At 43.9% G+C, this 27,581-nt stretch overlaps 2 protein-coding genes across 7 annotated transcripts in view; both read left to right on the top strand.

Moving 5' to 3' along the window:
• Window positions 1-7,901, top strand: part of rassf4a (Ras association domain family member 4a) — a 244,262-nt gene extending 236,361 nt beyond the window's left edge. For all 6 annotated transcript variants that reach the window (XM_080215548.1, XM_080215550.1, XM_080215547.1 and 3 more), the window contains 4 exons: window positions 1,820-1,871; window positions 3,506-3,627; window positions 3,727-3,824; window positions 7,169-7,901. In XM_080215548.1, coding sequence (XP_080071674.1) covers window positions 1,820-1,871; window positions 3,506-3,627; window positions 3,727-3,824; window positions 7,169-7,238 — 342 coding nt within the window. In that variant the 3' untranslated portion in view covers window positions 7,239-7,901. The remainder of the gene's footprint in view (window positions 1-1,819; window positions 1,872-3,505; window positions 3,628-3,726; window positions 3,825-7,168) is intronic.
• Window positions 7,902-13,529: 5,628 nt separating this feature from the next.
• paox (polyamine oxidase) lies at window positions 13,530-25,794 on the top strand. Its single transcript, XM_080215669.1, has 7 exons — window positions 13,530-13,755; window positions 16,420-16,909; window positions 17,575-17,774; window positions 18,697-18,952; window positions 21,162-21,274; window positions 21,357-21,514; window positions 23,146-25,794. The coding sequence occupies exons 1-7, from the start codon at window positions 13,587-13,589 to the stop codon at window positions 23,287-23,289; spliced, it is 1,530 nt and encodes a 509-aa protein (XP_080071795.1). The 5' UTR covers window positions 13,530-13,586; the 3' UTR covers window positions 23,290-25,794.
• Window positions 25,795-27,581: the final 1,787 nt, after the last annotated feature.

Genomic DNA, 27,581 nt, shown 5'->3' with positions numbered 1-27,581 from the left:
CGCAGATTAAAAATATGATACATTGCGGCAGGGTTTTGCAATAGAAATAATGTGAAACTGACAGCACTCACAACTATTAACAAGTAAATCAGACAGCAACTAACTGGGGAGGCAATAACCGAGTGGTATTATCGCTAGATTATTAATCCCAAAATTTAGCTCATGTTCTGGTGACCTGACAGTGACCCAAGCCGGGAATCGAACCGGGGTCCATGGCACTGTGAGGCAGCAGTGCTTGCCACTGTGCCACCCTAGGGAAGAGCTGGAAACTCCCACCCAAAAGCATTGATTGCCAAGTGTCATGAAAATAATAATAAAAGTGGGAAAGTAACTGTATTAAGTATGGATACAAAGAACAGCACAGCACAGGAAACAGGCCCTTCGGCCCCACAAGCCCACGCCAACCATTTTAACACTCAGTGAATGCCTTATTCAAGTCTTTCGTCGATCATCGACGTTTTTGTCTCCCTCTATTGGAACTCCACAATAAAGGGGGTGCAAATTTAGGGAATTTTATGTGCATCAAATTAAGGGAGATCCAATTCAGGGACAATTTATTGACCCCCATCAGCCTGAAAAAGCACATTTTTGGGATGTGGGAGGAAACCCACGCAAGCACAGGGAGAATGTGCAAACTCCCACAGGCACTAACCCAAGCCGGAGATCCGACCCGGGTCCCTGTAACTGCACAGCAAACAGTGATAGTCACTGAGCTGACGTGTCACCCATCAATTGGTCTAGTTTAAGCATGCACTAACGCACGTGAAGCACTAGGCAACTCTCGAAGCAACATCCAAGAGCAACCCTCGTACGACCCACCGCGTGTATGCCCCTTTTTGGCCAGTGTTGGGCAGGATTTTACAGCTGTTCACAACGGCACGATTTTCTGGTCCTGCTGCACTGAATGGAGAATTGGCTGAGGGTCAAATTCTCCATCCTCGCTTGCAATGGCGGTGAATGGCCGATAAGATTGCACGCAAGTGTTTAAAGTCATTAAGAAAAATGGTCGCCTGTACCCAGGACTCACACGGAAAGATTGTGTGATTGAAGGAGCAGCGAACATGAAGCCACATGAAATTAATCTTATAGATGTAGATCACTTTCTTTTTAAATCATTCATGGGCCATGGGCGTCACTGGCTGACCAGCATTTATTGCCCATCCCTAGTTGCACTTGAACTGAACGGTTTGCTAGGCCATTTCAGAGGGCAATTAAGAATCAACCACATCGCTGTGGATCTGGTATAGGTCAGACCAGATAAGGACGGCAGATTTCCTTCCCTAAAGGACATTAGTGAACTAGACGAGTTTTTGTGATCAAGAGTAGATTCTTAATTCCAGATTTTTCATTGTGTTCAAATTTCACCATCTGCCATGGCAGGATTTATAGAATCATAGAACCCTACAGGGCAGAAAGAGGCCCTTCGGCCCATCGAATCTGTACCAAACACAATCCCACCCAGGCCCTACTCCCACATCCCTACATATTACACCCACTAATCCCTCTAACCTACGCATCCCTGGACGCACTAAGGGGCAATTTCTTAGCATGGCCAATCAACCTAACCCGCACATCTTTGGACCGTGGGAGGAAACCGGAGTACTGGGAGGAAACCCATGCAGACTCAAGGAGAATGTGCAAACTCCACATATTTGAACCCGGGTCCCCAGAGGTTTACCCTGGGTCTCTGGATTACTAGTCCAGTGAAGACACCACTATACCACTGCCTCCCCAACTTTACAGTGATACAGAAGCCACCTTAAGATCACGTTGCCTGCTTTCATTCCTCCTGACTGTCTTGGTGTTCTTTTTCCCACAGGTGGAAAATACAGCAGATGAATTTGCTCTGTACGTTGTCCATGAAAGCGGAGGTAGGTCCAATAAGAAGTATCACTGGCATTAGAGAGGCACCAAAAACAGATTTCTAAAACGTCCCTCTCAAAGTTCACTTTTGCACAGTAAGCCCACTCCAATTGGTTTTACTCAGTATGAGGCCCTGCGTTTAGCTTCAGCACCTCCGGGTGAGGGCAGAGGGAAATAAAAATCAAGCGTATAAGTTTCCCACTATTAATGGCTATTTGTTGGCTCTCGCTTGAAGGTTCAACATGTATGGATTCAAATCAATTGCTTAATAAATCTTAAAACCCAGATGTGGGAATCTGATACCACTCACTGTCGCAAGCACTTCTATAATAGATTCATTCACTTCCCTCCAGGCTGCTGAATTATACTTCCTATATATCATTGCAATATTTCCCCTCCAAGGCAGTTGGAGCTCCAATTATTGCATGCTGTGTAACAACTAACCGGTACTTGAAAAGTAATAGTCTGCTCTTTTGATATATTGTGGCTCTCCTGAATAACAATCCCAGAGTACAATAGTAATGATGAGGTCAGCAGGGGATCCTTTTCACTTTAAATAGCGGCAGGTGAGGAAAAGGTCAACTCAAGAAAGAGCAAGTAAGTTATAGAATCCTACAGTGCAGAAGGAGGTCAGTCTGCACCGACCATAATCCCACCCAGGCCCTATCCCCATAACCCAAGACATTTACCCCAGGTAGTCTAGCTGACACTAAGGGGCAATTTTTAGCATGGTCAATCCACCTAACCCGCACGTCTTTGCATTATGGGAGGAAACCTCAGCACCCGGAGGAAACCCACACAGACACGGGGAGAAACCCATGCAGACTCTGCACAGACAGTGACCCGAGTTTGGGAGTCGAACCCGGGTCCCTGACGCTGTCCCCTTCCAGTTACTTCCAGCAATTATTTTCAAGGAAGTTATGACATTGACATTATGACATTGATTGCCACATATCACTTCCAGTTTAAAAGGGGACCATATAAAGAGACAGAAATTCTGCATAACTTTTGTGAAAAACTTAATTGCAGTATGTCATGAATTATGCTGCCCCATTCTTTTACATACTGAGTATCTTTTTTCCACTTTTTGTTTGATTTTTTAAAAATTCATTCATGGGATATGGTTATCACTGGCTGGCTGTGGCTCTGGAGTCATATTTAATGATGTGGATGTGCCGGCGTTGGACTGGGGTAAACACAGTAAAAAGTCTACAACACCAGGTACTCTCCATTCACCTGACGAAGAGGGAGTCCCCTCGAAAGCTTGTGAGTTTACTATCAAATAAATTGGTTGGACTAAAACCTGGTGTTGTCAGACTTTTTACTGTGTCATATTTAAGCCAGACCAGGTAAGGACACAGATTTCCTTCCTTACAGGACATTAGTGAACCAGCTGGGTTTTTCTGACAATTGTTTCATGGTCATCAGTAGATTCTTAATTCCAGATTTTTTTTAAAATTGAATTTAAATTCCACTATCTGCCATGGCTGGATTCGATCCCAGGTCCCCAGAACATTAGCTGAGCTTCTGGACTAATAGTCTGGTGATAATATCACAAGGCCAACCCCTCCCCATTTGACTCTGTGTGAGATAACTGGCTCCATTAATTAAAGGAAACCAAAACTTGTTCTCCCTATTTCAGAGAGAACAAAACTAAAAGATTCGGAATACCCACTCATATCGCGGATCTTGCATGGTCCCTGTGAAAAAATAGCACGAATATTCCTGATGGAGAAGGATCTTGGGGAAGAGGTCACATACGATGTAAGTTCTGTGGCATTCAAAGTGAATACATTTTAAGTCTCGGTTCGTGCTTAACGATGTAACTGATTCACGCATATCTAATGATTTTTCTCCCCCAAGGTTGCCCAGTATATTAAGTTTGAAATGCCAGTCCTTGATAGTTTTGTTGAAAAACTGAAGGAAGAGGAAGAAAGGGAGATTAACAAACTGACCATAAAGTAAGTACAAATAATCTGTGGACTTCAGAATTGTCAGAGACTACTGTAAAATAATGAACAGTGTGCAATCTAATTGAATACATAATGATGGACACAGTGAGGGAAAAACGTGTTAATATCACCTGATACAAGAGATTACATTACCACCTGGAAATTGATCCTTTTTGTCAATTAATTGGCATTAATGGACATTACTTGTTCTACTATTATTAGTTTTGGTCCAGAATTTGAATTGATTTGATTTGATTTGATTTGATTATTGTCACATGTATTAGTATACAGTGAAAAATAATGTTTCTTACATGTTATACTATTCCTCCCACAGTCTGAAAGATGGGCTTATTAGGTGCAATGGTACCTAATCTTGTTTTCAAATCCCTCCATGTCCAGTCCCTATCTCTGTAACCTCCACTGGCCCTTCAGGCCTTTGAGATCTCTGCAATCTTCCAATTACGGCCTATGGTACATTCCCATTTGAATTATTCCACCATTGAACGATCATGCTTCTGTTGCCATGGTCCTAAGGATTGGAATTGTCTCCCTGAACTTTGATGTTTCTCTACCGCTCACCACTCCCCTAACTTCTGACCTGTTTAGAATCGTAGAATCCCTACAGTGCAGAAGGAGGCCATTCGGCCCATCAAGTCTGCACTGACAACAATCCCACCCAAGCCCTATCTCCGTAACCCCACATATTTACCCCTCCAATCTCTTTAATTTACACATCCCGAGACACTAAGGGGCAATTTAGCATGTCCAATCCACCTAACCTGTACATCTTTGGACTGTGGGAGGAAACCAGAGCACCCAGAGGAAATCCATGCAGACACAAGTAGAATGTGCAGACTCCACACAGGCAGTGATCCAAGCCAGGAATTGAACCCAGGTCCCTGGAGCTGTGAGGCAGCAGTGCTAACCACTGTGTTACCGTGCCACCCGTTTAACCAAGCTTTTGTTTGTCAGCATAGTGGCACAGTGGTTAGCACTGCTGCCTCACAGCACCAGGTGCCCAACTTCAATTCCGGCCTCAGGTGACTGTCCGTGTGGAGTTTACACATCCTACATGTGTCTGCATGGGTATCCGCCGGGTGCTCCAGTTTCCTCCCACAGTCCAAAGATATGTGGGTTAGGTGAATTGGCCATGCTAAATTGCCCCTTAGTGTCAGGGAGATTAGCAGGATAAATACGTGGGGTTATAGGGATAGGGTGGGATTGATGTTGGTGTGGATTCAGAGCTGAATGACCTCCTTGTCCTCTGTAGGAATTCAATAATTCTAGTATCTCTTTCTGTGACTGTGTCAAATTTTGATTTATAACACTCAAGTGTCGTGCATCATCATTTTTTTTTTGCTCTGTTAAACTTGCCATAATACCGTAAGAACATAAGAAATAGGAGCAGGAGTAGGCCATCTAGCCCTTTGAGCCTGCCCCGCCATTCAATAAGATCATGGCTGATCTGAAGTGGCTCAGTTCCACTTTCCTGCTTTCTCCCCATAACCCTTAATTCCCTTGCCTACCAAAAACCTATCTACCCGTGACTTAAATATATTTAGCAAGGTAGCCTCCACCACTTCAACAGGCAGAGAATTCCAGAGATTCACCACCCTTTGAGTGAAGAAGTTCCTCCTCAACTCCATTCTAAACTGTTCCCCCCTTATTTTGAGGCTGTGCCCTCTAGTCCTGCTGTCCTTTCTGAGCAGGAAGAATCTCTCTACCCCTATCCTATCCATCCCTTTCATTATCTTATACGTCTCTATAAGATCCCCCCTCATCCTTCTAAACTCCAGCGAGTACAGACCCAGTCTATTTAGTCTCTCTTCGTAGTCCTACCCCCTCATCTCCGGTATCAGCGGAGTGAACCTCCTCTGCACTCCCTCCAAGGCCAAAATATCCTTGTGCAACCAAAACTGCACACAGTACTCCAGCTGTGGCCTCACCAGTGCCCTGTACAATTGCAGCAAGACCTCCCTGCTTTTATATTCTATCCCCCTCGCTATAAAGGCCAACATCCCATTCGCCTTCTTGATCACCTGCTGCACCTGCAGACTGGGTTTTTGCGACTCATGCACAAGGACCCCCAGGTCCCTCTGCACTGTAGCATGCTGCAGCTTTTCGCCCTTTAAATAGTAATCCCTCCTACTATTATTCCTGCCAAAGTGGATAACCTCACACTTGCTAACATTGCACTCCATCTGCCACATGAATTCAAGTTGTTATTTGTCATGTCTATAGCTCAGCCAGGCTAACAATGGGGGAACACACTGGAGGTGTTCTGTGTTTTAATCAGGCTAATGGTCAGAAACACCTTTGTCGGAGTTTAAAGTCTAGTTAGTCACAAGTAGGCTTACATTAACACTGCAGTGAAGATGCTGTGAAAATCTCCTAGTTGCCACACTTCGGCACCTGTTTGGGTACACTGAGGAAGAATTTTGTATGGCCAATGCACCTAACCAGCATATCTTTCGGAGTGTGGGAGGAAACCGGAGCACCCGGAGGAAACCCACACAGACATGGGGAGAATGTGCTGAATCCACACAGACAGTAATCCAAACTGGGAATTGAACCCAAGTCCCTGGTGCTCTGACGCAACAATGCTAACCACTGTGCCACCGTGTTACCCTAATCTTAACTTGAATCTTAGAGGGAAGAATGAAAAGTTGAAAAGCGATTGCGATCAGGTTGTCCTCATTTTCCAAGAATTGGCATTGTAACATGTCGGCTATACTATCTGACATACGCATAGAACAAAAGCATTGACAAGAGAGAAAAAAAAACAAATATTGTGTGTTACAAATGAAGTTTTATTGGTAATAAAATTTCAAGTTGTGTATGGTTCAACTCAATACATTTACAAAGGACAAAGAAAATTACAGTACAGGAAAAGGCCCTTTGGCCCTCCAAGCCTGCACCGACTGAACTAAAATCCCGACCCTGTCGTGGACCATAATCCCTCTATTCCCATCCTATCTGTGTATTGTCAAGGTGCACCTTAAAACTCACTATCGTATCTGCTTCCATTACCTCCCCCGGCAGTGAGTTCCAGGCATCCACCACCCGCTGTGTAAAAAAAACTTGTCTCCTTTAAACCTTGTCCCTCGTACCTTAAACCTGTGCCCCAGAGTTACTGACTCTTCCATCCTGAGGAAAAAACTTCTGACTATTCACTTTGTCCATGCCCCTCATCATCTTGTAGACATCTTTGTACCCATTCTAATTATTAACAGCAGTATCTTTAATATGTCTTTTATTTCTGGATGGAGAATGTTAAATTCAGTGTGTTGGGTGCCTAAATTGGACATAAGAGAAACACTAATTATGGACATAATGTTATCCTTCCTTTGAAGATACAGCGCATTGAAATCCATGATACATCAGCAGCTGGAAGACCTCACAGAATCCGAAGACTATATCTGAACAGCCTGCGGCTTTACACACACTGAAGCACTCACAATCCCATACGGACAAGTTCTGCCAAACCACGAACCTCAAACAGGAACTTTGGCCGGAATGTTACGGCTGTTCACGCCAGCGGGATTTTCCCCTCCCACTGCAGTGAGCGGAGATTCGGCTAGCCGCCAAATTCTCCGACTTGGTTGCTGTGGGAGTGTGGCGTGAATGCCCGGTAAGATCCTGCCCACGTTCAGCTTGTTCAAAATTAAATTTTTTAAACCACGAATTTTGTCAAATTGTGATTTTGTTTTTCCGTTTAATGCCACAAAGAGCTTTTTTTTTCCCCTCTGGTAAATATTCTTTTGAATTAACTTTATAGAAAAATGTTTCATGCTTCTGCAGAAAACCACTTTTGTACTTTGAATAAGGCCTTAATTTTTTTTAGAAAAGAGTAATTATTTCTGTGAAACTGAGCTGTTATTTGACCAAAGCAAGGCTTTGAGTGTTGGATGTAGAATTCAAGAGTATTTTGTTTTTTCAGGATTTGAACTGTTAATATGAATTATTGCAATGGAATTCCCTGCTGAGTCTCAATTAGTCTGTATGTTTGAATGTGAAGCATCACTTATAGTTGGAATAAAGATACAGCAGCCTTGTCTCCAAGAAACAGTAAAACTTACAGTCACCTTTTTCTGCAATTATTGTCCAATCACTATATAATCACTAAAAAGTTTCAGTTAATTAAAGTTTATTTATTAGTGTCACAAGTAAGCCTTACATTAACAATGCAATGAAGTTATTATGAAATTCCTCTAGTCACCACACTAGAAAACGTGATCACCTCCTAAATCTCTCTGCCTCTCCATCTCCCCCTCTTTTTAAGTGGCCCTTTAAGCTTACCTTCTGTCTCCTTATGTGTTTCTATGTCACGCTTTCTTTGCTAGCACTGCTGTGAAATGCTTTGGGCTGTTTTACAGTGTTACTGGCAATACAGTAAGTCCTCATTATAAGTCCTGGTTGCCTTCCTGAAAATCATGGCTTTTAAATGAAATAACTTTATTTAATTTTAAATTTAACCAGTGAATCGTAAGTGTCTGTAGGAATCAATATTAAAGCTGGAGTTAGGTTCTTTTAGACATTCCATGCCCTGGAGAAACCAATGTACAAGTTAAAACACGTGCAGCGCTGTAATATTTTTAGCATATCTGAGCTGTATGTTCGCTGCACACCAGAATTATAGGGAGGGGATAGCTTGATCTTGGGATTGGACATAGCTCCGCACAACATTGAGGGCCGAAGGGCCTGTACTGTGCAATGTTCTATTTAAGTCGGTTTTCCAGTCACTCTACTTGGAGCCTGTGCCTCTCTCCCTCATGCTGACTGTTTTGTAAAGGTTATCCAGCCATGCACTTGTCTGAAAAGGAAATGCAGCAGTACAGGGTGTGGACAGATCTGCAGGTCTTGTGCGTGCTGCTGAGGGCTTTGTTTTGAAGCTATCATGTTATCTTTCTTTGGCATCTGTTGAATGCAATCTACTGGGAAAGCCAGTAAGACAAGACTGTGCATTCCGTGCTCATTATTCCAGTTCCTCCAGTCACAGTCCCAAAAGAGAAAACGCTGGAAAATCTCAGCAGGTCTGGCAGCTTCTGTAAGGAGAGAAAATAGTTGACGTTTCGGGTCCAGATGACCCTTTGTATCTCCAACCCATTAGTGTCTCCAATCACAGATCTCCTCTCTCCCAATCTTGCTACTTGCCCAGAGACAGAATCTGTGATTGGAGGAGCGGCAAAGGTGGGAAAGAGAAGGGACATGTGTTTGGGGAAACCAGAACAGTTATTCTGACCATTCCTATTGGCCACCACGCAGGGGTCTTTCAGCTGAACTGACTGATTTTTGACAACATCTTCCGGCGGGGGCCAAGGAGAAGAAAGAGAAAATGAGAGAACAAGAGAGGATCTCCTCTGCTAACGAGGCTGGAACAGGTCTGGAGGAGCTATCACTCAGCCTCACACTGGGTCAAACCTATCCGTCATCCCTGTCACAGCATGAACCATTCCTAGGGAACTGAAAACTTGGCTTCTTAATATACTGAGTTACCTTGAGTGAGGTAAGTGCTGTGTCAATATCCACCATGGCAGGTTTTACTGTGACAGAGGTGACGCACCATTTGTTGCCAGTGGGATCTTCCAGTCCCACCAAAGTCAATGGCCATTTGCGTTGCTTGGCAACCATGCTGCTGGAGAACCTGCCACAGGAGATCTGAGATAATTCCTCAGAGGCCAGTGTCTTTTCCCCATATTCCTTTTATTTACAAACTCAATTCCACTCCTCAGAGTGCTTCAGGGACAAAGTCAGAATCCAGAGTGTCTGTAGCCCTGACACTTCTCAATAGTTGAGGCTCTCTGATTGGGTAGCCAATCATTACCAATCGTTTTGGCCAACCAAGTAAACTAAATCAAATTAACAAGGGGGCAAATTAAGAGGTGCCGCTGCCAAAAGGAGGGGAACTGCCCGAAACAAAAGGCAAAGTGGAAAGGAAACTTAAAACATCAAATTAGAATGTGATTAAAGGGGAAAGTGATGCACCCCAGTCCCTGCGGTGCCCGGCAGGCATGGAAGGTGTTAATGGCACTCTCGTACACCACATACTCCCTTTCCGGGGACACTCGGCTGTGAATATAGCAGCGGCAGAGGGGCAGACAGTTAGGTTGGACTCCCTCAGTTGCCTGTTGCCTGGACTTGTAGATGACGCACCTTGCCAGGCCCAGGAGCAGGTTCACACGGAGGCCCTCTGCCTTCCCCACCCACCTCCATACAGGGTGCCTGTAGATCAGGACCGTGGGACTGAAGTGCAAATGAAACACCAACAAAAGGTTTTTGAGGAAACAGAAAAAGGGAGTGCCGTCTTTAACATGCAATGTGTACACAGTTCACAGACTCTACAAGGTTGCAAAAAGGGCAGGCCACTTGGGAGTTTGTGAACCAATTTAACTTTCTGTTGTATGGAACTGCTGTACGCAGCACCCTCCACCCAACATCCCCAAGATAGTGGGGGGAGATCCCTCCGTAGAGGGACCTCCACTGGGGACCTCTGCCACCCAAGGGCAACAAGGCCCGCCAGGATGTATCCGGGCAACAGGCAAGGATGCAATAGTGGACGGTGTGCAGCAGCAGCCAGTACAGGAACTGCCACTTTGCAGTAGCAAAAGGCACAGAGGGCATTTCCACAAGGCGGCTCAAACTGTGGGGCACCTGACCCGGGCGGGAGGGGGAAGGGGAGAGCATCTAGGCTTGGGGCCAATGTGAAATTCTGTCTGGAATCTCACTGCACAGTTGCACCTCCTGGAGACCATGTGTGCCTCCAAATCAGAGCACACTGCTCTGAGGTCTTGGCATTGGCCACACGCAGGGCGCCCAGCCCCGCGCGCTCATTGGACTCGTGGGGTGTCATCCAGCCCACTCCTCCGCCACCCAGCACGTCCCTGATGCAGGCAATCATTACCTCAATCAGGGAGCTCATACTGTAAGAGACCCAACTCTTAGGCCTCTTTGAAGCCATCACAAGTTTGTCTTCAGCAGGACCGGACAATCGCAGCCAAGGGAAGGGCCAGAAAATTCCACCCAGTGTGTCCAGGGAGGGAATTAGTACTGGTCAAAGAATGTAGTAATTTTATCTGTGGAATTCACTACCCCAAAGTGTGGTGGTTCCGGGGACAGTGAGTAAATTTAAGGAGGAGTTGGATAGATTTTTAATGACTTGAAGGATTATGGGGGAAGACAGGAAAATGGGGATGAGAAGCATATCACCATGATCAAATGTTGGAGCAGACTAGATGGCCCGATTGGCCTAATTCTGATCCTATACCTTATGAACTTATAAATTTCTCATCTTTACCTCTCCCTATCACTGTAATCTCCTCCAGCTCCACAACACTCCCAAGATATCTGCTCCTCCAATTCCGACATCCTGCACATTCCCAGTTATAATTAACTGCCTTCAGTTGTCTGGGACCCAAGCTCTGTAATTTCCTCCCTCCACCTCTCTGTCGGGCTTTCCTGCTTTAAGGAACTCCTTAAAAACTACCCTTTTGACCAAGCTTTTGATCATCTGACCTTATATCTCCTTTTGTGTCTTGGTGTCATACTTGGTTTCACAATGCCCGCATGTCTCCCTTTAGGATGCCTCGTTACATTAATGATGCTGTATTAATAAATATAAGTTGTTATGATCTCTCTCCCTTAAGTGATGGGCAGAGGCTAAAATGATACTGAATTTATCAGTAGATGCAAAACAGGATGGTATTCAAGTGGGAAAATAGACTGTGGAAGATAAAAGGCTGCATATTATTTTGTTCTCACTTGTTCACAATCATATCAAATATAAGATGAAGGAGTTGGCAAAACCTCAAGTAAATACTCGACTGAAGTCAAATGGGATAAGAGATAAGGGGGTTAATATTTGACTGATTATGATTCCCAGTAACAATGATGTATGGATTTTGGCTTACAGCGTAAACCAGTACAAGCTTTAGCTCCAGGATTCAGGTTACAATGCAGCTTCTTGTAAATTTAACTCGAGAACGAGGCAGAGTGCATTGGGATGTCAGAGGGTGGTGTTAAGGAACCTACTGAATCATTATGGATCATTAATTGCTCGAGGAATGCTAATTTGAGCATAATTCCTACAGGAGGACAACTATTCTTTAACATCAATGTTGTGGGTTGATGAGAACAGACTATTTCCCAAATTACACTTTTGCTTCCCCATTAGGGGGAGATTATATTTGTCATATATGGATTAGCAGTGTTGCTCGGAAACTCCTAACTGTTGAGGCTTTGCTCGTTTCACCTAGATTGGCAACATTTGGAAAATAGCTGCAATAAATTAATATGCCGTTTCCAAAATTGAGCTATAATGGTACCTGTTATAATCCAGGTCAGAAACTCTGTCTTTTAAGCATTTAAGTATTTTGTGAATTTACTGTATTTGTTATTACTGTATTTAAGTATTTTATGAAGCCAGTCAAGACCATAACTTTTGCTCTTTGAATTTGGAACGGGTAAGCAAAGGGGGAGGGGGGTGCGATTCTCCCATCCCGTTACACTGCTTTTTTTAGCGCAGCGGGCTGGGAGGCGTTAGTGGAGGCTGATTTGCGTGACTCGCTCTGGGTGTCCAGGCCTCCACGCAGAGAGGTGGAGTTTGCATGTCCAGGCCTCTGTGTGTCTCCCAGTGCTGGATTGCCTAATATATGCAGCAGGTAATTTTAATATAAGTTAAATTGTGTTAGCGGGCCGGGGACTGAAGTAGTACTATCACCCCCTCCTATCAGGAGTGGTTCACCCCATTGGGGTTCACTATAGCTCTCCACTTGCCGGGAGCTGGCAGCTTGACCCCGCTGAAGCGAAGAAGGGGCAATTGAGGCTCCCCAGAGGATCGCAGGCTGGGGCAGTGCCCTTTGGGCACTGACAACACCAGGTTGTCAGACTTTTTACTGTGTTTACGCCAGTCCAACGCCGGCATACCCACATCATGACTCCAATCACAGGCCAGCTCTGTCCTGATTTTGTTTCTAATAGGCAAAATAGTGAGCTTATCTGCAGCAAAGGGAGGGGAGGGGGTGGGTGAAGCAGTGATTATCTGAGGAGCATCCAACTGGTGAATGTGCTGAGGGCTGTCAGGCTGAGGGAAACACAGTAAGAAATCTCTCAACACCAGGTTAAAGTCCAACGGGTTTATTTGGTAGTAAACACCACTAGCTTTCGGGGTTTGCCCTTTCGTCAGGTGAGTGGGAGTTCTGATCAGAACTCCCATTCACCTGATGAAGGGGAGGAATGCCACACTGTCAAAAGTGCCATCTTTTGAATGAGATGTTAGCCCAAGGAATGCCATACTGTCAGCGGTGCCATCTTTTGGCAAAGATAGATTGAAGTCCGCCATGTGCTCGTGAGTGGACGAATGGCACTAGCGGGGAAAAAAAAGCAGTTGACTTCTCCTCCTGGATCAGCCAACAATATATCTTACTCGCACAGAAAAACAGAAAATGCTGGAGAAAGTCAGCAGGTGTGACAGCATCTGAGGAGAGACAATGGAGCCACTGTTTGGAGACAGGGTGACCCGTCATCAGATCGACTGACTTTAAACAATGCCTGTCCTCTTTACACAGACATTGTCAGACCTGCTGAGATTTTCATAGAATCGTAGAATCACTACAATGCAGATGAGGCCATTTGGCCCATCAGGCCTGCGCCTTCTGGGTGTCAACTTGACCGGGGAAACTAGGACCCGGGGGAGGTGCAGCGCGCAGAAGCAGACAGAGAGCCCAGCCAGCCCGGGGGAAGTCGTCAAACAACAAGGGGGAGAGAATATCGGAGATGGCCCGAGCGGTCTCTAGGACGGAGCTGGACCCCCGTATTGTCATCGTGGGCTGCGGGCTAGCCGGCCTGGCAGCCGCTCAGAGGCTCCTGCACCACGGATTCGGCAGCATCCGGCTCCTCGAGGCCAACAACCGGAGCGGCGGCCGCGCCTGGAGCCAGGGATTTGGTAAGGGGGGAGGTGGGGGGAGGGGGCTGACGGCGAATTCAAAGGCCAACGGTCCACCCAGCCTCGAGCGCTTGACTGACAGAGGCACTGACCAATCAATAGGTGGTCTGCCCCCACCCCGGGCTCCCATTCGCTGTGGCAATGAGCACGGGACTGGGTGGGGGAGGGGTGGGCTTTAAAAGGACGCTCGCGGCCAGCCGCTGTTTAGTTGCATTTTGGGGCTTGGGGAGGTGTGTGGCGTGGGAAGCGCTTCGTGTGTCGATTCGGTCTTTTGGCTCAGATGAAGTGTAGTATCGACATGCTGCACTTGGTTGAAGTCATTAGGTTACGTTTCGGCTTCATTTGAAGAAATTTTTTTAAAGCAGTACCTCGGCCTTTTGGCTAAGATGCAAATGAGGTCAAGTTTTGGAGGGGGTGCAATGCCTATTCCAATCAGATAGGATCATGTAGATCTAGCCCAAGACAGGAGGTGAGAGCCCTGTCTTGTCAGCTCGGATCGAGAATGTCTCAACTTGTTGAGACTCTGAATTGGGCTTGATTTGATTGAATTGGAATAAAAAGAGAGGAGAAAAAGACTTCTTCAGCAACACCTTCCAAGCCTGCGAGCTCTGCTGTCTAGCTAAGCAAGGGTTGCCGGTGTCTTCATGTTAATTACAAGCAGCGTAGTATCATCTTCAAGCAAACAGCTTCTCACAATAAGGTTCTGAAGAAGAATGCACTTGACCTGATGAAGCAATCCTTTAGGGTGGGCACAAAGATTACCTGGATGATCCAATTAGCCCAATTCATATTATAGCTATCCCTCATATAGCACTCTGAATGTCACGCTGAAAACCAGCATGCTAAACAAAAATCACTCTCCTACAAGTTTATAATGAGAGTAGCTAATGTTCCTTAACCGGTCATTTTTAATTTAAAAGCCTATTGGTTGCTTTGAACCTAACAAGCCCACGGACCCTCTTTCTACTTACTACTCTTCTTCTTTACTTCCTGCTTGCTGCTCAGTATCTTCCTCATTTCATCACTGCTCTCTTCTGTTTGCACTCCTCTTGCTCCTTTTCATTTGCTGCTCCCTCCTGCTCCCTGAGACGGACAGTAAGTAAGAAGAATGCGGGAGTCAGGAGATGAGCAAAGAGCAGTGAACAAAGTTAAAATTAAAGTTTAAAGTTTATTTATTAGTGTCACAAGGAGGTTTACATTAACACCAATTAAGTTACTGTGAAAATCCTCTAATCATCACACTCCGGCACCTGTTTAGGTACACTGAGGGAGAATTTAGCATAGCCAATGCACCTGGCCAGTGCATCTTTCAGACTGTGGGAGGAAACCGAAGGACCCGAGGAAACTCATGCAGACACGGGGGCGAACGTGCAAACCGCACACAGACAGTGACCCAAGCTGGGAATCAACCCAAGTCCGTGGCGATGTGAGGAAGCAGTGCTAACCACTCTGCCACCATGCTGTGCAGTAAAGGGGGTTGGCAAAGAGGAGTGGAGTTGGGGAGGCAGTGGCACAGTGGAATTATTGCTGGACTACCAATCCAGAGACTCAGAGTATTGCTCTGGGTACCCGGGTTGAATCCCACCAAGGCAGATGGTGAAATCTGAATTCAATAAAAATATGGGAATTAAAAGTCTTATTGATGACCATGAATTGATTGTCATAAAAACCCATTTGGTTCACTAATGTCCTTCAGAGATCATGTGACTCCAGACCCACAGCAATGTGACGGACTCTCAAATTCCCTCTGAAACGGAGGGCAGTCAGGGATGGGCAGTAAATGCTGGCTTAGCCAGCGATGCCCACAACCTGTTTCAAAAAAAAGGAATTTAAAAAATGGTTGGGAGAGGGATGACAAAAAGGAGGGAGCAAGAGGAGACTTGGGACAGCGTGGGAGTGATGGGGTCACTAGGCCGTAGAGTGTGGGTTATGGGAACAATGTTTGAAAAAAAACTGAACATACACAATTTCAATACAATTCTTGGCACATTCACAGGAATGGTGCTAAAACCAAAATGGAGGCCAAAGCTAGCATGTCTAGTTCCTTAATTTAGAAAACCTGTTTTAAAAAAACATAAACACTGGATACATGTAATACATATTTCTAATCCAGAATTTTCATTGCAGTTTGTGCGGGACACCCATTAATGTGTCATTAGAGTGGGGGCTTCTGGTTTCAATCCTTCTCAGCGTTGTGTTGCCAAGCACAGCAGGATTGGTGCAGGCGTATTTGTAACGCAAGACCAACTAATTGTTAAAATATGTTAGCAATTTAACATCTGTTGAATATTGGGGTGGCACGATGGCATAGTGGTTAGTATTGCAGCCTCACAGGGACCTGGATTTGATTCCCAGCTTGGGTCACTGTCTGTGCAGAGTCTGCACATTCTCCCGTGTCTGCGTGGGTTTCCTCTGGGTGGTCCGGGTTCCTCCCACAGTCCAAAAGACATGCTGGTTAGGTGCATTGGCCATGCTAAATTCTCCCTCAGGGTACCCGAACTGGTGCCGAAGTGTGGCAACTAGGGAATTTTCACAGTAACTTCATTGCAGTGTTAATGTAAGCCTACTTCTGATACTAATAAATAAATCTGAATAAACTTTCATGAATTGATGCCATCTCACAAGACATTTTAATGGATGTGCTTTTTTTAATTTTTCATGCAGCCAGAGGGTTGTTGGAGATTGGAGCACAGTGGATCCATGGGCCGTCTAAGCAGAACGCTGTTTTTCAGCTGGCCAGCCAACATGATCTTCTCGATGAAGAAGCAATGTCAGAGGAGAATCAGGCCTTGCAAATAGATGGACTTCCGCCTAACGTGTCCACCTATTACAGCAGCTCGGGGAGGAGAATAGGGCCAGAAATAGCAGCCCCTGTGGAGAAATTGTATTCAGCACTTATTCTGAAAAGCAGGGAGTTCTTCCAGTCGAAGACAGAACCTGTCCGCAGTTTGGGTGAATTTCTGAAGCTTGAAATTGCCCGGTGTGCAGAAGAATGGAAAGACGATGAGGAAACGCGCAATCTTAAACTTGCTCTGCTGAATGCAGAATTCAAACTGGAGTGTTGCATTTCTGGGACAGACAGTTTGGATCTCATCGCACTCCAGCCTTTTGGAGAGTATGTGCCGTTGCCTGGAATTGATTGCGTTTTTCCTGGGTAAGTGTTAAGAGCAAAACCTGTTACTACATTTTCTTTTTAAAATCTAGGGTTTGATTTATTATTGTCACATGGATTAACATACAGTGAAAAGTATTGTTTCCTGCGCGCTATACAGACAAAGCATACCGTTCATAGAGAAGGAAAGGAGACAGTGCAGAATGTAGTGTTACAGTCATGGTTAGGGTGTAGAGAAAGATCAACTTAATGAAAGGTAGGTTCATTCAAAAGTCTGAAGGCAGCAGGGAAGAAGCTGCTCTTCGGCTGGTGCATGACCTCAGACTTTTGTATTTTTTTCTCGATGGAAGAAGGGGAAGAGAGAATGTCCGGGGTGCGTGGGCTCCTTAATTATGCTGGCTGGTTTGCTGAGGCAGCAGGAAGTGTAGACAGAGTCAATGGATGGGAGGCTGGTTTATGTGATGGATTGGGCTGCATTCACAACCTTTTGTAGTTCCTTGCGGTCTTGGGCAGAGCAGGAGCCCATACCAAGCTGTGATACAACCAGAAAGAATGCTTTCTATGGTGCATCTGTAGAAGTTGGTGAGAGTAAAAGTTGAGTGATTCTCAGAAATGAGCATCACTCTAAAAGGCAGTTGTTGATCTAAGTAGTTGACCGTTTAGCTCTGATATCATGGATCACAATTGATATTTATATATATTTTCAGTGGATTTAAGAGCCTTATTGATGCAATGATGAAACCCCTGCCAAAGGATATTGTATCGTACAACAAACCAGTCAAATGCATTCATTGGAACGGAGCCTTCAAAGCCTCTGATGCACAGGACCACTCTTACTCCATTCTGGTGGAGTGTGAAGATGGGGAGACTATACCAGCAGATCACGTTATAGTCACTGTTCCTTTAGGTAAAAGATGATTTGAGCCCTGCGACTTGTTCAGAAAATTGATATAGGGGTTTGTGTGTGTGTGTGTTTGTGTGTAGAGATCTGCCTGTACAGGTACAAGTTAATTCTGTGTACAGTACTGGCACTATTCTGCTACCAATATTAATGTGAAATAAAATTGAGTTGACGTTAAGAAAGAGTTCCTGTGATATTCTGGAATAAGAAGTTCAATGTCCATTGCATTCTCATGCATATACCCTGTATACTTTTGTATGAATTTGGAGTTCTAATAAACCCTATTAAGGAAACCAAATTGGGAGGAGTGAATGAACCTGGCCGTGTTAATATCCTTGGGGGTCCCATTTGAATTCTGAGCAAGTGGGCTGGGTTTTCAATCAGTTCAAAGCTCGCCCCCATTTTATTCATGGGCCTGTGCAGATTGGTTGTTAGAATTATCATCTGATTAATGCAGTGTGCCAAAGGTTGCTTCACTGCGCCAGGACCTGGTTCGATTCCTGGCTTGGGTCATTGTCTGTGTGGAGTTTGCACATTGCGTGGGTTTCCTCCGGATGCTCCTGTTTCCCCCCACAGTCCGAAATATGTGCTGGTTAGGTGCATTGGCCGTGCTGAATTCTCCCTCAGTGTACCCGAACAGGCACTGGAGTGTGGCGACTAGGGCATTTTCACAGTAACTTCATTGCGGTGTTAACATAAGCCTACTTGTGACACTAATAAGTAAACTTTAATAAAAAATTTAATTAATTGCTTCCTTTACACCTCATAGCTGAAAACCTACCACCTCACCTGCCGTGGAATCAGGGTGGGTGAGGATCCCAGAACAGAATCTCATGGAAGGATTTTAAGATCTTGCCCTAAGCCTGTATTTGAAAAGCTTGGACATTATCAGCTCTTCAAGATGATACTATTTGCCTTGTTCTTTTAGGTTTCCTTAAGGAGCATTACAGAACATTTATTCATCCCCCACTTCCTGACAGCAAAATTAATTCCATTCAGAAGCTGGGCTTTGGAACAAATAACAAAATCTTCCTTGAATTTGAGGAACCGTTTTGGGATCCCAAATGTCAGCTGATTAGACTGGTCTGGGAGGATGAGTCTCCATTGCTCAGTGCACGACCAGATCTGCAGAAAGAGTGGTTCAGGAAGATCTTTGGCTTTATTGTTCTGCAGCCTGTGGAAAGGTAATTATGCGCATGCTGTATTTAAATATGTGTGTGCATCTAATATTGTATTTCATTCCCACACTCTGGGAAATATTGCTGGAATATTTTTACTATATTCTTTGTGTATTTTGGGCCAGCACAGTGGTTAGCACTGCTGCCTCACAGTGTCAGGGACCCAGGTTTGATTCCCAGCTTGGGTCACTGTCTGTGTAGAGTCTGCACATTCGCCCCATGTCTGCACGGGTTTCCTCCAAATGCTCCAGTTTCCTCCCACAGTCCAAAATCATGCTGGTTAGGTGCGTTGACCGTGATAAATTCTCCCTCAGTGTACCCAAACAGGTGCTGGAGTGTGGCGACTAGCGGATTTTCACAGTAACTGCATTGCAGTATGAATGTAAGCCTACTTGTGACTAATAAATAAACTTTGCTTTACTTTACTTTTAATGCAAAAGTAAGAATATGATTTAAAGTAGTGTTTTGCTGTCATCATCGTGATCAACCAATTATTCGGGCACAAGGGTTATCCATGCTGCTGATTGTTACTATCTGTCAAAGATTTCACCTTCTGGAATGCAACTCTCACTCTGTATTTTCTTTCCAGCTCCAAAACTTAATCACATATCCCATTATGCCGTTTTTTAAACAGTTTTTTTTTATTAGTGTCACAAGGAAGCTTACATTAACACTGCAATGAAGTTACTGTAAAAGTCCCCAAGTCGTCACACTCTGGCGCCTGTTCGGGTACCCTGAGGGAGAATTTACCGCGGCCAACACACTTAATCAGCACGTCTCTCACACTGTGGGAAGAAACCCATGCAGACACAGGGAGAACATGCAGATTCCGCACAGACAGTGACTCAAGCCGGGAATTGAACCCAGGCCCCAGGTGCTGTGAAGCAGTAGTGCTAACCACTGTGCCACCCTGTCGCCCCATTTCTCTTCAGCCTGCCAACATGCATTCTCGTCATACTCAGGTGTACTTCTGCTCTTTCCTCTTTCTATCATCATTGCTAGTATGTCATCTGTGATACATTCCTGTTCTCTGTTTCTCTGCCATTTTGGTCCTATTTCCTTTGCATCATTGCATTCTCTCTTTTTCATGTTTTCCCATTTGCTCTGTTTCTTGTTCTAAAGCTCAGTTTGACCTGTTTCCTCAGTTTGGAGACACATATAACCAAAATTACGGCATCCGCAGTAATTTGCTTTCATCCTGAGACATATATACTTGTTTTCCATTCTTAAGAATGAATGCCTCTCTGATCGCATTCTTCAACATGTCAAACTCTTAACTGCTTTTTCTTTCTTGGTATTTTCAGTTTTCTCTTAATTATTTTTCCACAAGAACACAAGGAGCAGAATTTATATTCATAGTGAATACAGAACTGGTTCAGTCATAGAAGACAAAGGGTAACAGTGGAAGGGTGTGTTTCTGAATGGAGGGTGTTTCTGAATGTGACAAGTGGCGTGCCTCAGGGATCAGTGCTGGGACCTTTGTAATATATATATAAATGATTTGGAAGAAAATGTAACTGGATTGATTAGCAAGTTTGCGGACGACACAAAGGGTGGTGGACTTGCGAATAGCGATAGAGACCATCAGAGGATACAGTCCAAAAAAGTGCTGGTTAGATGGATTGGCCATGCTAAATTCTCCCTCAGTGTACCCCGAACAGGCGCCAGAGTGTGGTGACTTGGGGATTTTCACGGTAACTTTATTGCAGTGTTCGTGTAAGCCTACTTGTCTCACCAATAAATAAACTTTAAACTTTAAAACAATATTAATTTCCGAACGTAGAATACATCAGGTCCATTTAGTTGGTGATTTGAGTTATAATGATATTTCCATTGGCATGATTTTATTATGTTCTAGTAATGGACAATTGTACTTAGTAAATAGTCCTCAATCAAGAAGACTAAATAGTGAAATAAGGCAGAATAGATTGGGATCAATAAAATGTATTAAATCGTTGAGAAAATATTTCTGTTCTATGTTAAGAAACGAGAACTCATTTCCTTAAATTGATAAACTGTGCATTAGCAATTGACAAATGTGCAAAATTAAGAAAATATGGAGCTCTTGGAATAAACAGAACCTATATACTGTTGAATATGTTGTTACAGCAAAGATATAAGCATGTGAGGTTTAATTTGGACATGCAGGATGAGTGAAGGAACATGAATATTCATTGTTTTCCCAGTCTTCATATCTCTTCTGTTTGATCTGCAGGCATGGCCATGTCCTTTTAGCTGTACTTGCTGGGGAAGAAGCCAATTTTATGGAGAGCCTCTCTGATTCTGAAGTGAAAAATTGTTTGACACAAGTCATACGTAGATTCACAGGTAGGCTTTCGGACATATTATGGCAATGTGTAAGCACATATTCTAACAACTGCACCAAGTACTTACAAGCTCTTTTATTTAGGAAACCCAGCGATACCCCCACCGAAGAGTATTGTACGATCAAAGTGGTATAGTGATCGATACACAAGGGGATCTTATAGTTACACTGCAGTTGGGAGCTCAGGAGATGATATAGATGTCATTGCACAACCTCTCCCACTTCCAGCTACAAAGGCACAGGTATTGTACGAATTTTTCTTAATTGAGTGGTTAGCACTGCTGCCTCACAGCGGCAGGGACCCAGGTTCAGTTCTGGCCTTGGGTGACTGTCTGCACATTCTCCTCGTGTCTGCGTGGGTTTCTGCCAGGTGCTCTGTTTTTCTCCCACAGTCCAAAGATGTGTGGGTTAGATTGATTGGTCATGCTAAATTGACCCTTAGTGCAAGGGGAACTAGCAGAATAAATAATTGGGGCTAAGGGGATAGGGGCTCGGTAGGATTGTGGTCAGTGCAGACTTGATAGGCCAAATGGCCTCCTTCTGCACCACAGAGATTCTATATTCTATGTTTTTATGTTCTATTCTCCAGCTTCCTCCCACAATTCGAAAGACCTGCTGGTTAGATGCATTGGCCATGTTAAATTCTCCCTCATGTCTGAATAGGTGCTGAAGTGTGGTGACTGGGGGTTTCATTATAGTGTTAATATTAGCCTTCTTGTGACTAATAAATAAACTTTAACTTTTAATGGATTTTTATATGTGGGAAATAACAAAGTTGCTTTATCGGATATCGGAGTCTAAAACAGGCTAATGTCACACTTGAACTTATTCTAACAGTTTGCTTTTTTAATTATTAAAGATCTTATGGTGTTTATTGAGAAACTGAGAGATTTTAAAATTGGCCTATGGCTGTAAAAGACAAAGGTCCACAGAAATGTTAAGCAGCGGCAGATCCATTAGCTCATATGTGCTAATGGATCACATATGAAGAAAATCTCTTAAGCCATTATGTAGATAACTCTGATTACAGGCAGCTAGCTGACACTAATGATGAATCCATCCCAAGAGTTAATAATTTATTGACGGTTCACTTAGTTTTTGGCCATATTCTGACTGTGATGGAGTTTACATATTGACTCAGTGGAGTGTGAGATTTGACAAATTGATTTTCAAATCCTGTGCATGGTAATTGCCCCTTCTGAAGAATCAATTTCCAAGAATGCAGAAACCTTGAATTTTATCTTTTCTCAACCCTGGTTTGACTGGGCCAGCATTTATTGTCCATCCCTGAGGGCATTTTAGAGTCAACCACATTGCTGTGGATCTGGAGCCACATGTAGGCCAGACCGGGTAAGGACGGCAGATTTCCTTCCCTAAAGGGCATTAGTGAACCATGTTAGGAATGGGTTAATGGACCTTCCAATTAAGTCCTAATTTGACATCAATTATTCAGTAGAAGATACTGATATATAAAGGGGCTACAGGTGGCACTGGGTGATGGTGGGGAATTGTATGTGGAGTTGGATCAGGGAAATAAAAGTAGTTCATGAAGATGCAGAACTCGTGTCTCCTTTACGGAGCAGCAACTGAGAGGCTCAGACAAATCAATTGGGTCTTTTCGACGATGGTTTTGTGGTCATTATTAGACTTTTAATTCCAGATGTTTTGTTGAATTCAAATTTTACTACCTCTCATGGTGGGTTTCGAACTTGGGTCTTCAGAACATTACCCTGGGTCTCTGGATAAGTAGTCCAGCAATGACTCCATTGTGCCACTGCCCCCCCCAAGGCTTACATTCAAATGAGAAGTTCAGATCGGTATATTTGTAATTAGCACAGTGATTGAATAATCTTATTGTTATTATTGCCGTTAGCCTTTGCAGGTACTTTTCGCTGGTGAAGCCACTCACCGGACATTTTACTCTACAACCCACGGTGCCTTAGAGTCAGGATGGAGGGAAGCCGATCGTCTAAACAATCATTATTTGCATCTCACTTCCATGAATACAAAAGTATAAGACTTTCTAATAATCTGCCATTGTTCATCTGTCAACTCTTGTCTTTCATAAAATCCGAATGGTGTCCAAGCTTACAAATTAAATTGTGTTGGAAATTAGAAGGGTTAATCACTAAAGAAATTTTCTTATGAATTATATTGCCATGTAAGAATGGCAAATTCTTATTTTCACAAATTAAAATGTCAAGGCACTAGAAACCTTTTGGTTTTAGCTAACCGTACAAGAAAGAAAAGTTATTGGTGGCACTGAAAGAAAACATTTGCAAAACATTGTTTAGAAAGAAGCAGTTCAAGAAGGTACCTAATGGAGATATATAACCCATCCAGGCATATACCACACTAAGACTTGCAGGTCCATGTCTCAGGCCTGGTTGTACTGTGTTCATGAACTATACTCCATTCTGTTCTGTCAGAGCTTGTTTCTGCATCTATGCCCATTCTCCTATTCCCCCATTGCTGTTGTTCCATCCTTCTCATTGCCCTAGCCTAGACAATGCTCCTTTTGGCATTCTTCTCCTCTTGTCCCCTGTGTGTACGGACAGTGATGCCGCCTGAACTTTTAACAGCAGCAGTTCTGTGCGCTACACAAGGCCAGTTGGAGCAGTTCATTTCCAGTCAGTCAATGCCACAGAATGGCGGGCCCTTGGCGGTGAAAAGTATCGGGCAGTGGCACAATTTAGAGACTATTCAAGAGGGAACTTCACATCGCGGAAAGCAGAGTAATGTTCTAAATAAATCGCACAACTGAAATATTGCACATATTACTGATGCACTAATATTGAATGATACAGGCCTTGTAGATATTTTTAACTGCTTTTTAACTATTTGGAAATATCTGTTCCTTCACAGTCGCAGGATCAAAATCCTGGAATTCACTCCTAACGGCATTGTGGGTCAACCCACAGCCCGTGGACTGCAGCAATTCAAGAAGGCAGCTCACCACCACCTTCTCAAGGGGCAACTAGGGATGGGTAATAAATGCTGGCCCAGCCAGCGACGCCCATGTCCCACAAATGAATTTTAAAAATGCCTCCTTAAGCTGGCAATAACGTGGTTTTCCTTTCCCCAAAAACTGACGTTCCCAATTACAGTTTACTGTTGTGCATTACAGATAGTGGTGATATTGATGAGAAACACATTGATAAATTTACTGCGTACGGAACACAGAGGAAACCATTTCTCTGGATTGTAAATGTTTCCGAGAATAATTTACTAGGCAAATGAGGGTGAAGTCCATTAGGGTATTGAAAATATAGTTGAATGCCAGGTTTGGAAAGCCAGAGTACTGGAGACAAGCTTCCTTAGGCCAAAAAGATTATTTTTTAAATTTTTCTGTGTCATTTAAAAATATTTCCATGGTTAGCTGATATATAATAACAGAGGAACGTATTTCTGCAGTAGAATATTGTACTTCCAGATTCTTCCTGCATGAACTTCACTTCTTTAGTATAAGGTCACAAGGTAAATATAGATAAGAAAGGCCATTTAGATCATCTTACTTGGTTAAGATAAAAATCTCAATTTCTCTTCCTCGTTGCATCTTCAAACTGGCTGTTGGATGAATCGGTAGTTTTCATCATCACCATTCCATCCTGGAATTCTCCACCTAGTGAAGCACTTGATGCTACCTCATTGAATGTTTTTTAAGGCAAGGTTAGATATATTTTTGAACAGTAAAGGAGTTGAGGCTTATGGTAAGTGGAGCTAAGTCCATGAAAAGATCACCTGAGGAAGGATCAGCGCTCTGAAAGCTTGTAATTCTAAATACACCTGTTGGACTTTAACCTGATGTTGTGAGACTTCTTACCATTAAAAGATCAGCCATGATCTTATTGAATGGTGGAGCAAGCTCGAGGGACCAGATGGCCTATTCCTGCTCCTAGTTCTTATACCATTCCATATGATTGTCCACATTTTTGTTGTAAACTTTCTCTTCAGCTTTAACCAATACTTTTCAGACCCATGAAGCAACGCTCTGTATTAGACTTATTCATGCCATTCAATGGGTGGGATTTTCCAGCCACGCTCGCCTCAAGACTGGAAAATCCTGCCCGAGGTCAACGGATCTTTGCATTGTCCTATCCCGCTTGCTACAATTCCCATGACGGGTGGGACAAGAAAGTTCTACCCGTTATCTTTTACATCACCCCACCCTATACTCCCTAGCCAGTTTTCCCATTCCAAGGCTTAAAGAATTGTTGTTTATCTGGTTACACCTTGTAACTCAACCTTTGGTGATCAGCTTTGTTGCCCTTTCCTGCACTGTACCTTGTGACCAAAACTAAAAACCATATTGAAGGCGCAGGCAGTATTGTCCATTTAAAAAAAAAACTTTCACAGGATGTGGGCATTTATTGCTTATCCCTAATCACTATTGAGAAGGTGATGGTGAGGTGCATTCTCGAACCCCTGCAATCCATTATTATGTAGGAACACCCACAGTGTTGTTCCAGGATTTTGACCCAGTAAAGCAATATCTTGGAGGGGATGTAAGGAAATTTGTACTCAGTATGTAAGCATGTTTGTACTCAGAGAATTTGTACTGAATAATTGTACCTAAACTGGGTATGAAGTATGGAATCACGGATAGTATTAGAGTGTCTTCCTTGAAGTAGAATTGGGATGGGTAATCAAGTATAGTTGATAAGTAAGTAACCTAATATAATCAAGTGTAGCAAATGTGATCAGAGCAGGAGACCCAGAGAAGTAGTATAGCAGTTACTTATTAGCAAACGCAAACAGCAGTTACTTGGGGAGACAATGGGTACTATACAGCTGTCCAGCTTAATATATGATCGTAACAAGCAGGAAAGAATAAAGTGAGCATGTTTTTCTTCACATTCGGCCTAAGTCAGCTAAACCACTATTGTTGTACAAGCAGTGTCGTAAAGATAAGGGCAAAGGATGTAACTACCATGGTTTCGAGAGGAAAAGAGACGTAACAATGGGTGACCAATCTCAAGCAAGGTAAATAAGGGGTCAGTACAGAAACAATGGTGGCTAAACGAGGTCGCATTGTAAAAGCGAGATAAGAATCTTGAGATATGGAGCTGAAATGTGCATAAAAAGACTGTAAGCCGAGGGCTCTGGGGAGTGTTCCGGACCTCCCGGCTTTATTCTCTTGTACTGGAGAATAAAGTCTACTGCTTGGAAGATTACAACTCAGACTCTCTGTTTCAATCGGGTTAAATAAGTTGTCGTCTTGGGGAACCACGACAAAATTGGCGCTGCGAGCAGGGTGTTGTGGGAAATCGCCCAGAAAATAGCATCTGGAAGGAGTAGCGGAGACGGTGGTCCGACTGGGGCTGGACATCCCAAAGCCGGCATTCTGACAGCAAGGTGAGCAGACTTATATTGCATGTAAATCCTTGTTGTCGGAAAAAGGGATCTCGAGGCCCGGCGCACCCGGCTCTCTGCTGGTCCTGGATCTCCCCAACCCAAAGAACATCCTGCATAGGTAAAACTAAATTGGGAAAAACATTTTGAGAGACTGAGTCTGATCTGAAGGGTAGAGTTTTGCATGCAAAGCGCGCTGCGAATACTGTGTTGTCTGTGAGTGGGTAAAAAGTGCGACGCAAAAAGAACCGAACGCTAATCGATGCAACTAGGTTAAGTCAAGCGGTTTGGAGCGGGATTCCAGGTTACGACTTGCCCAAGGAGAGTAAGTGTAGGAAGGCCTGCCAGTCCGAACCTACCCAGGACCTCGGGGAAAAGACGTCAACCGAGAGGGAGAGAGATCTGTGAGAGATTGCTCTCTTACCTAATACGGTAGTTAAAACTAAGGGGAGGTTATGTGATGAGGGAGCAGAAAGAGTAGAGAGAAGTATGTCAATGGAACTGGGAACCCTGACATGGGCTTTTACTGAGGTGCGGGGTGAACGCTAATAGCAGTTATGTATTTGGAATTGTGCATGACTATATGACTGTTTGAGAGAGAAGGGGATTTGTCACGACATGAGACACCCATCAAATTTATTAGAGGCCAGTGAGCTCCCACCAGTAAAGGGTTAAAAAAAGAGACAAGCAGGCTGACTCTGTATGGTACAGAGAGAGAGAGAGAGAGAGAGGGTGAAACTGTGTAATTGAGACCCTCAGGTGATGTAATAGGTATAGCCAATCAAAGTGAATTGCTTTAAGTTTACTAAATTATGCAGGGATCGGACAGAGATTTGAATTCTGCCAAGTGGGAAAGGTGGCATTACATTGCATCTTAAAGTTGTAAGGAGAGTTAACCATTTAGGCACACAGTAGATTTGATTTTGTACTTGCCTGTGTTGGTTACAAAGGCAGAGC

This window comes from Carcharhinus amblyrhynchos, chromosome 31, assembly GCF_965287045.1.
Source record: "Carcharhinus amblyrhynchos chromosome 31, sCarAmb.v2.hapA, whole genome shotgun sequence".
NCBI classification, from domain to species: Eukaryota; Metazoa; Chordata; class Chondrichthyes; order Carcharhiniformes; family Carcharhinidae; genus Carcharhinus; species Carcharhinus amblyrhynchos.
This window is presented reverse-complemented; position numbering and strand designations above follow the sequence as displayed.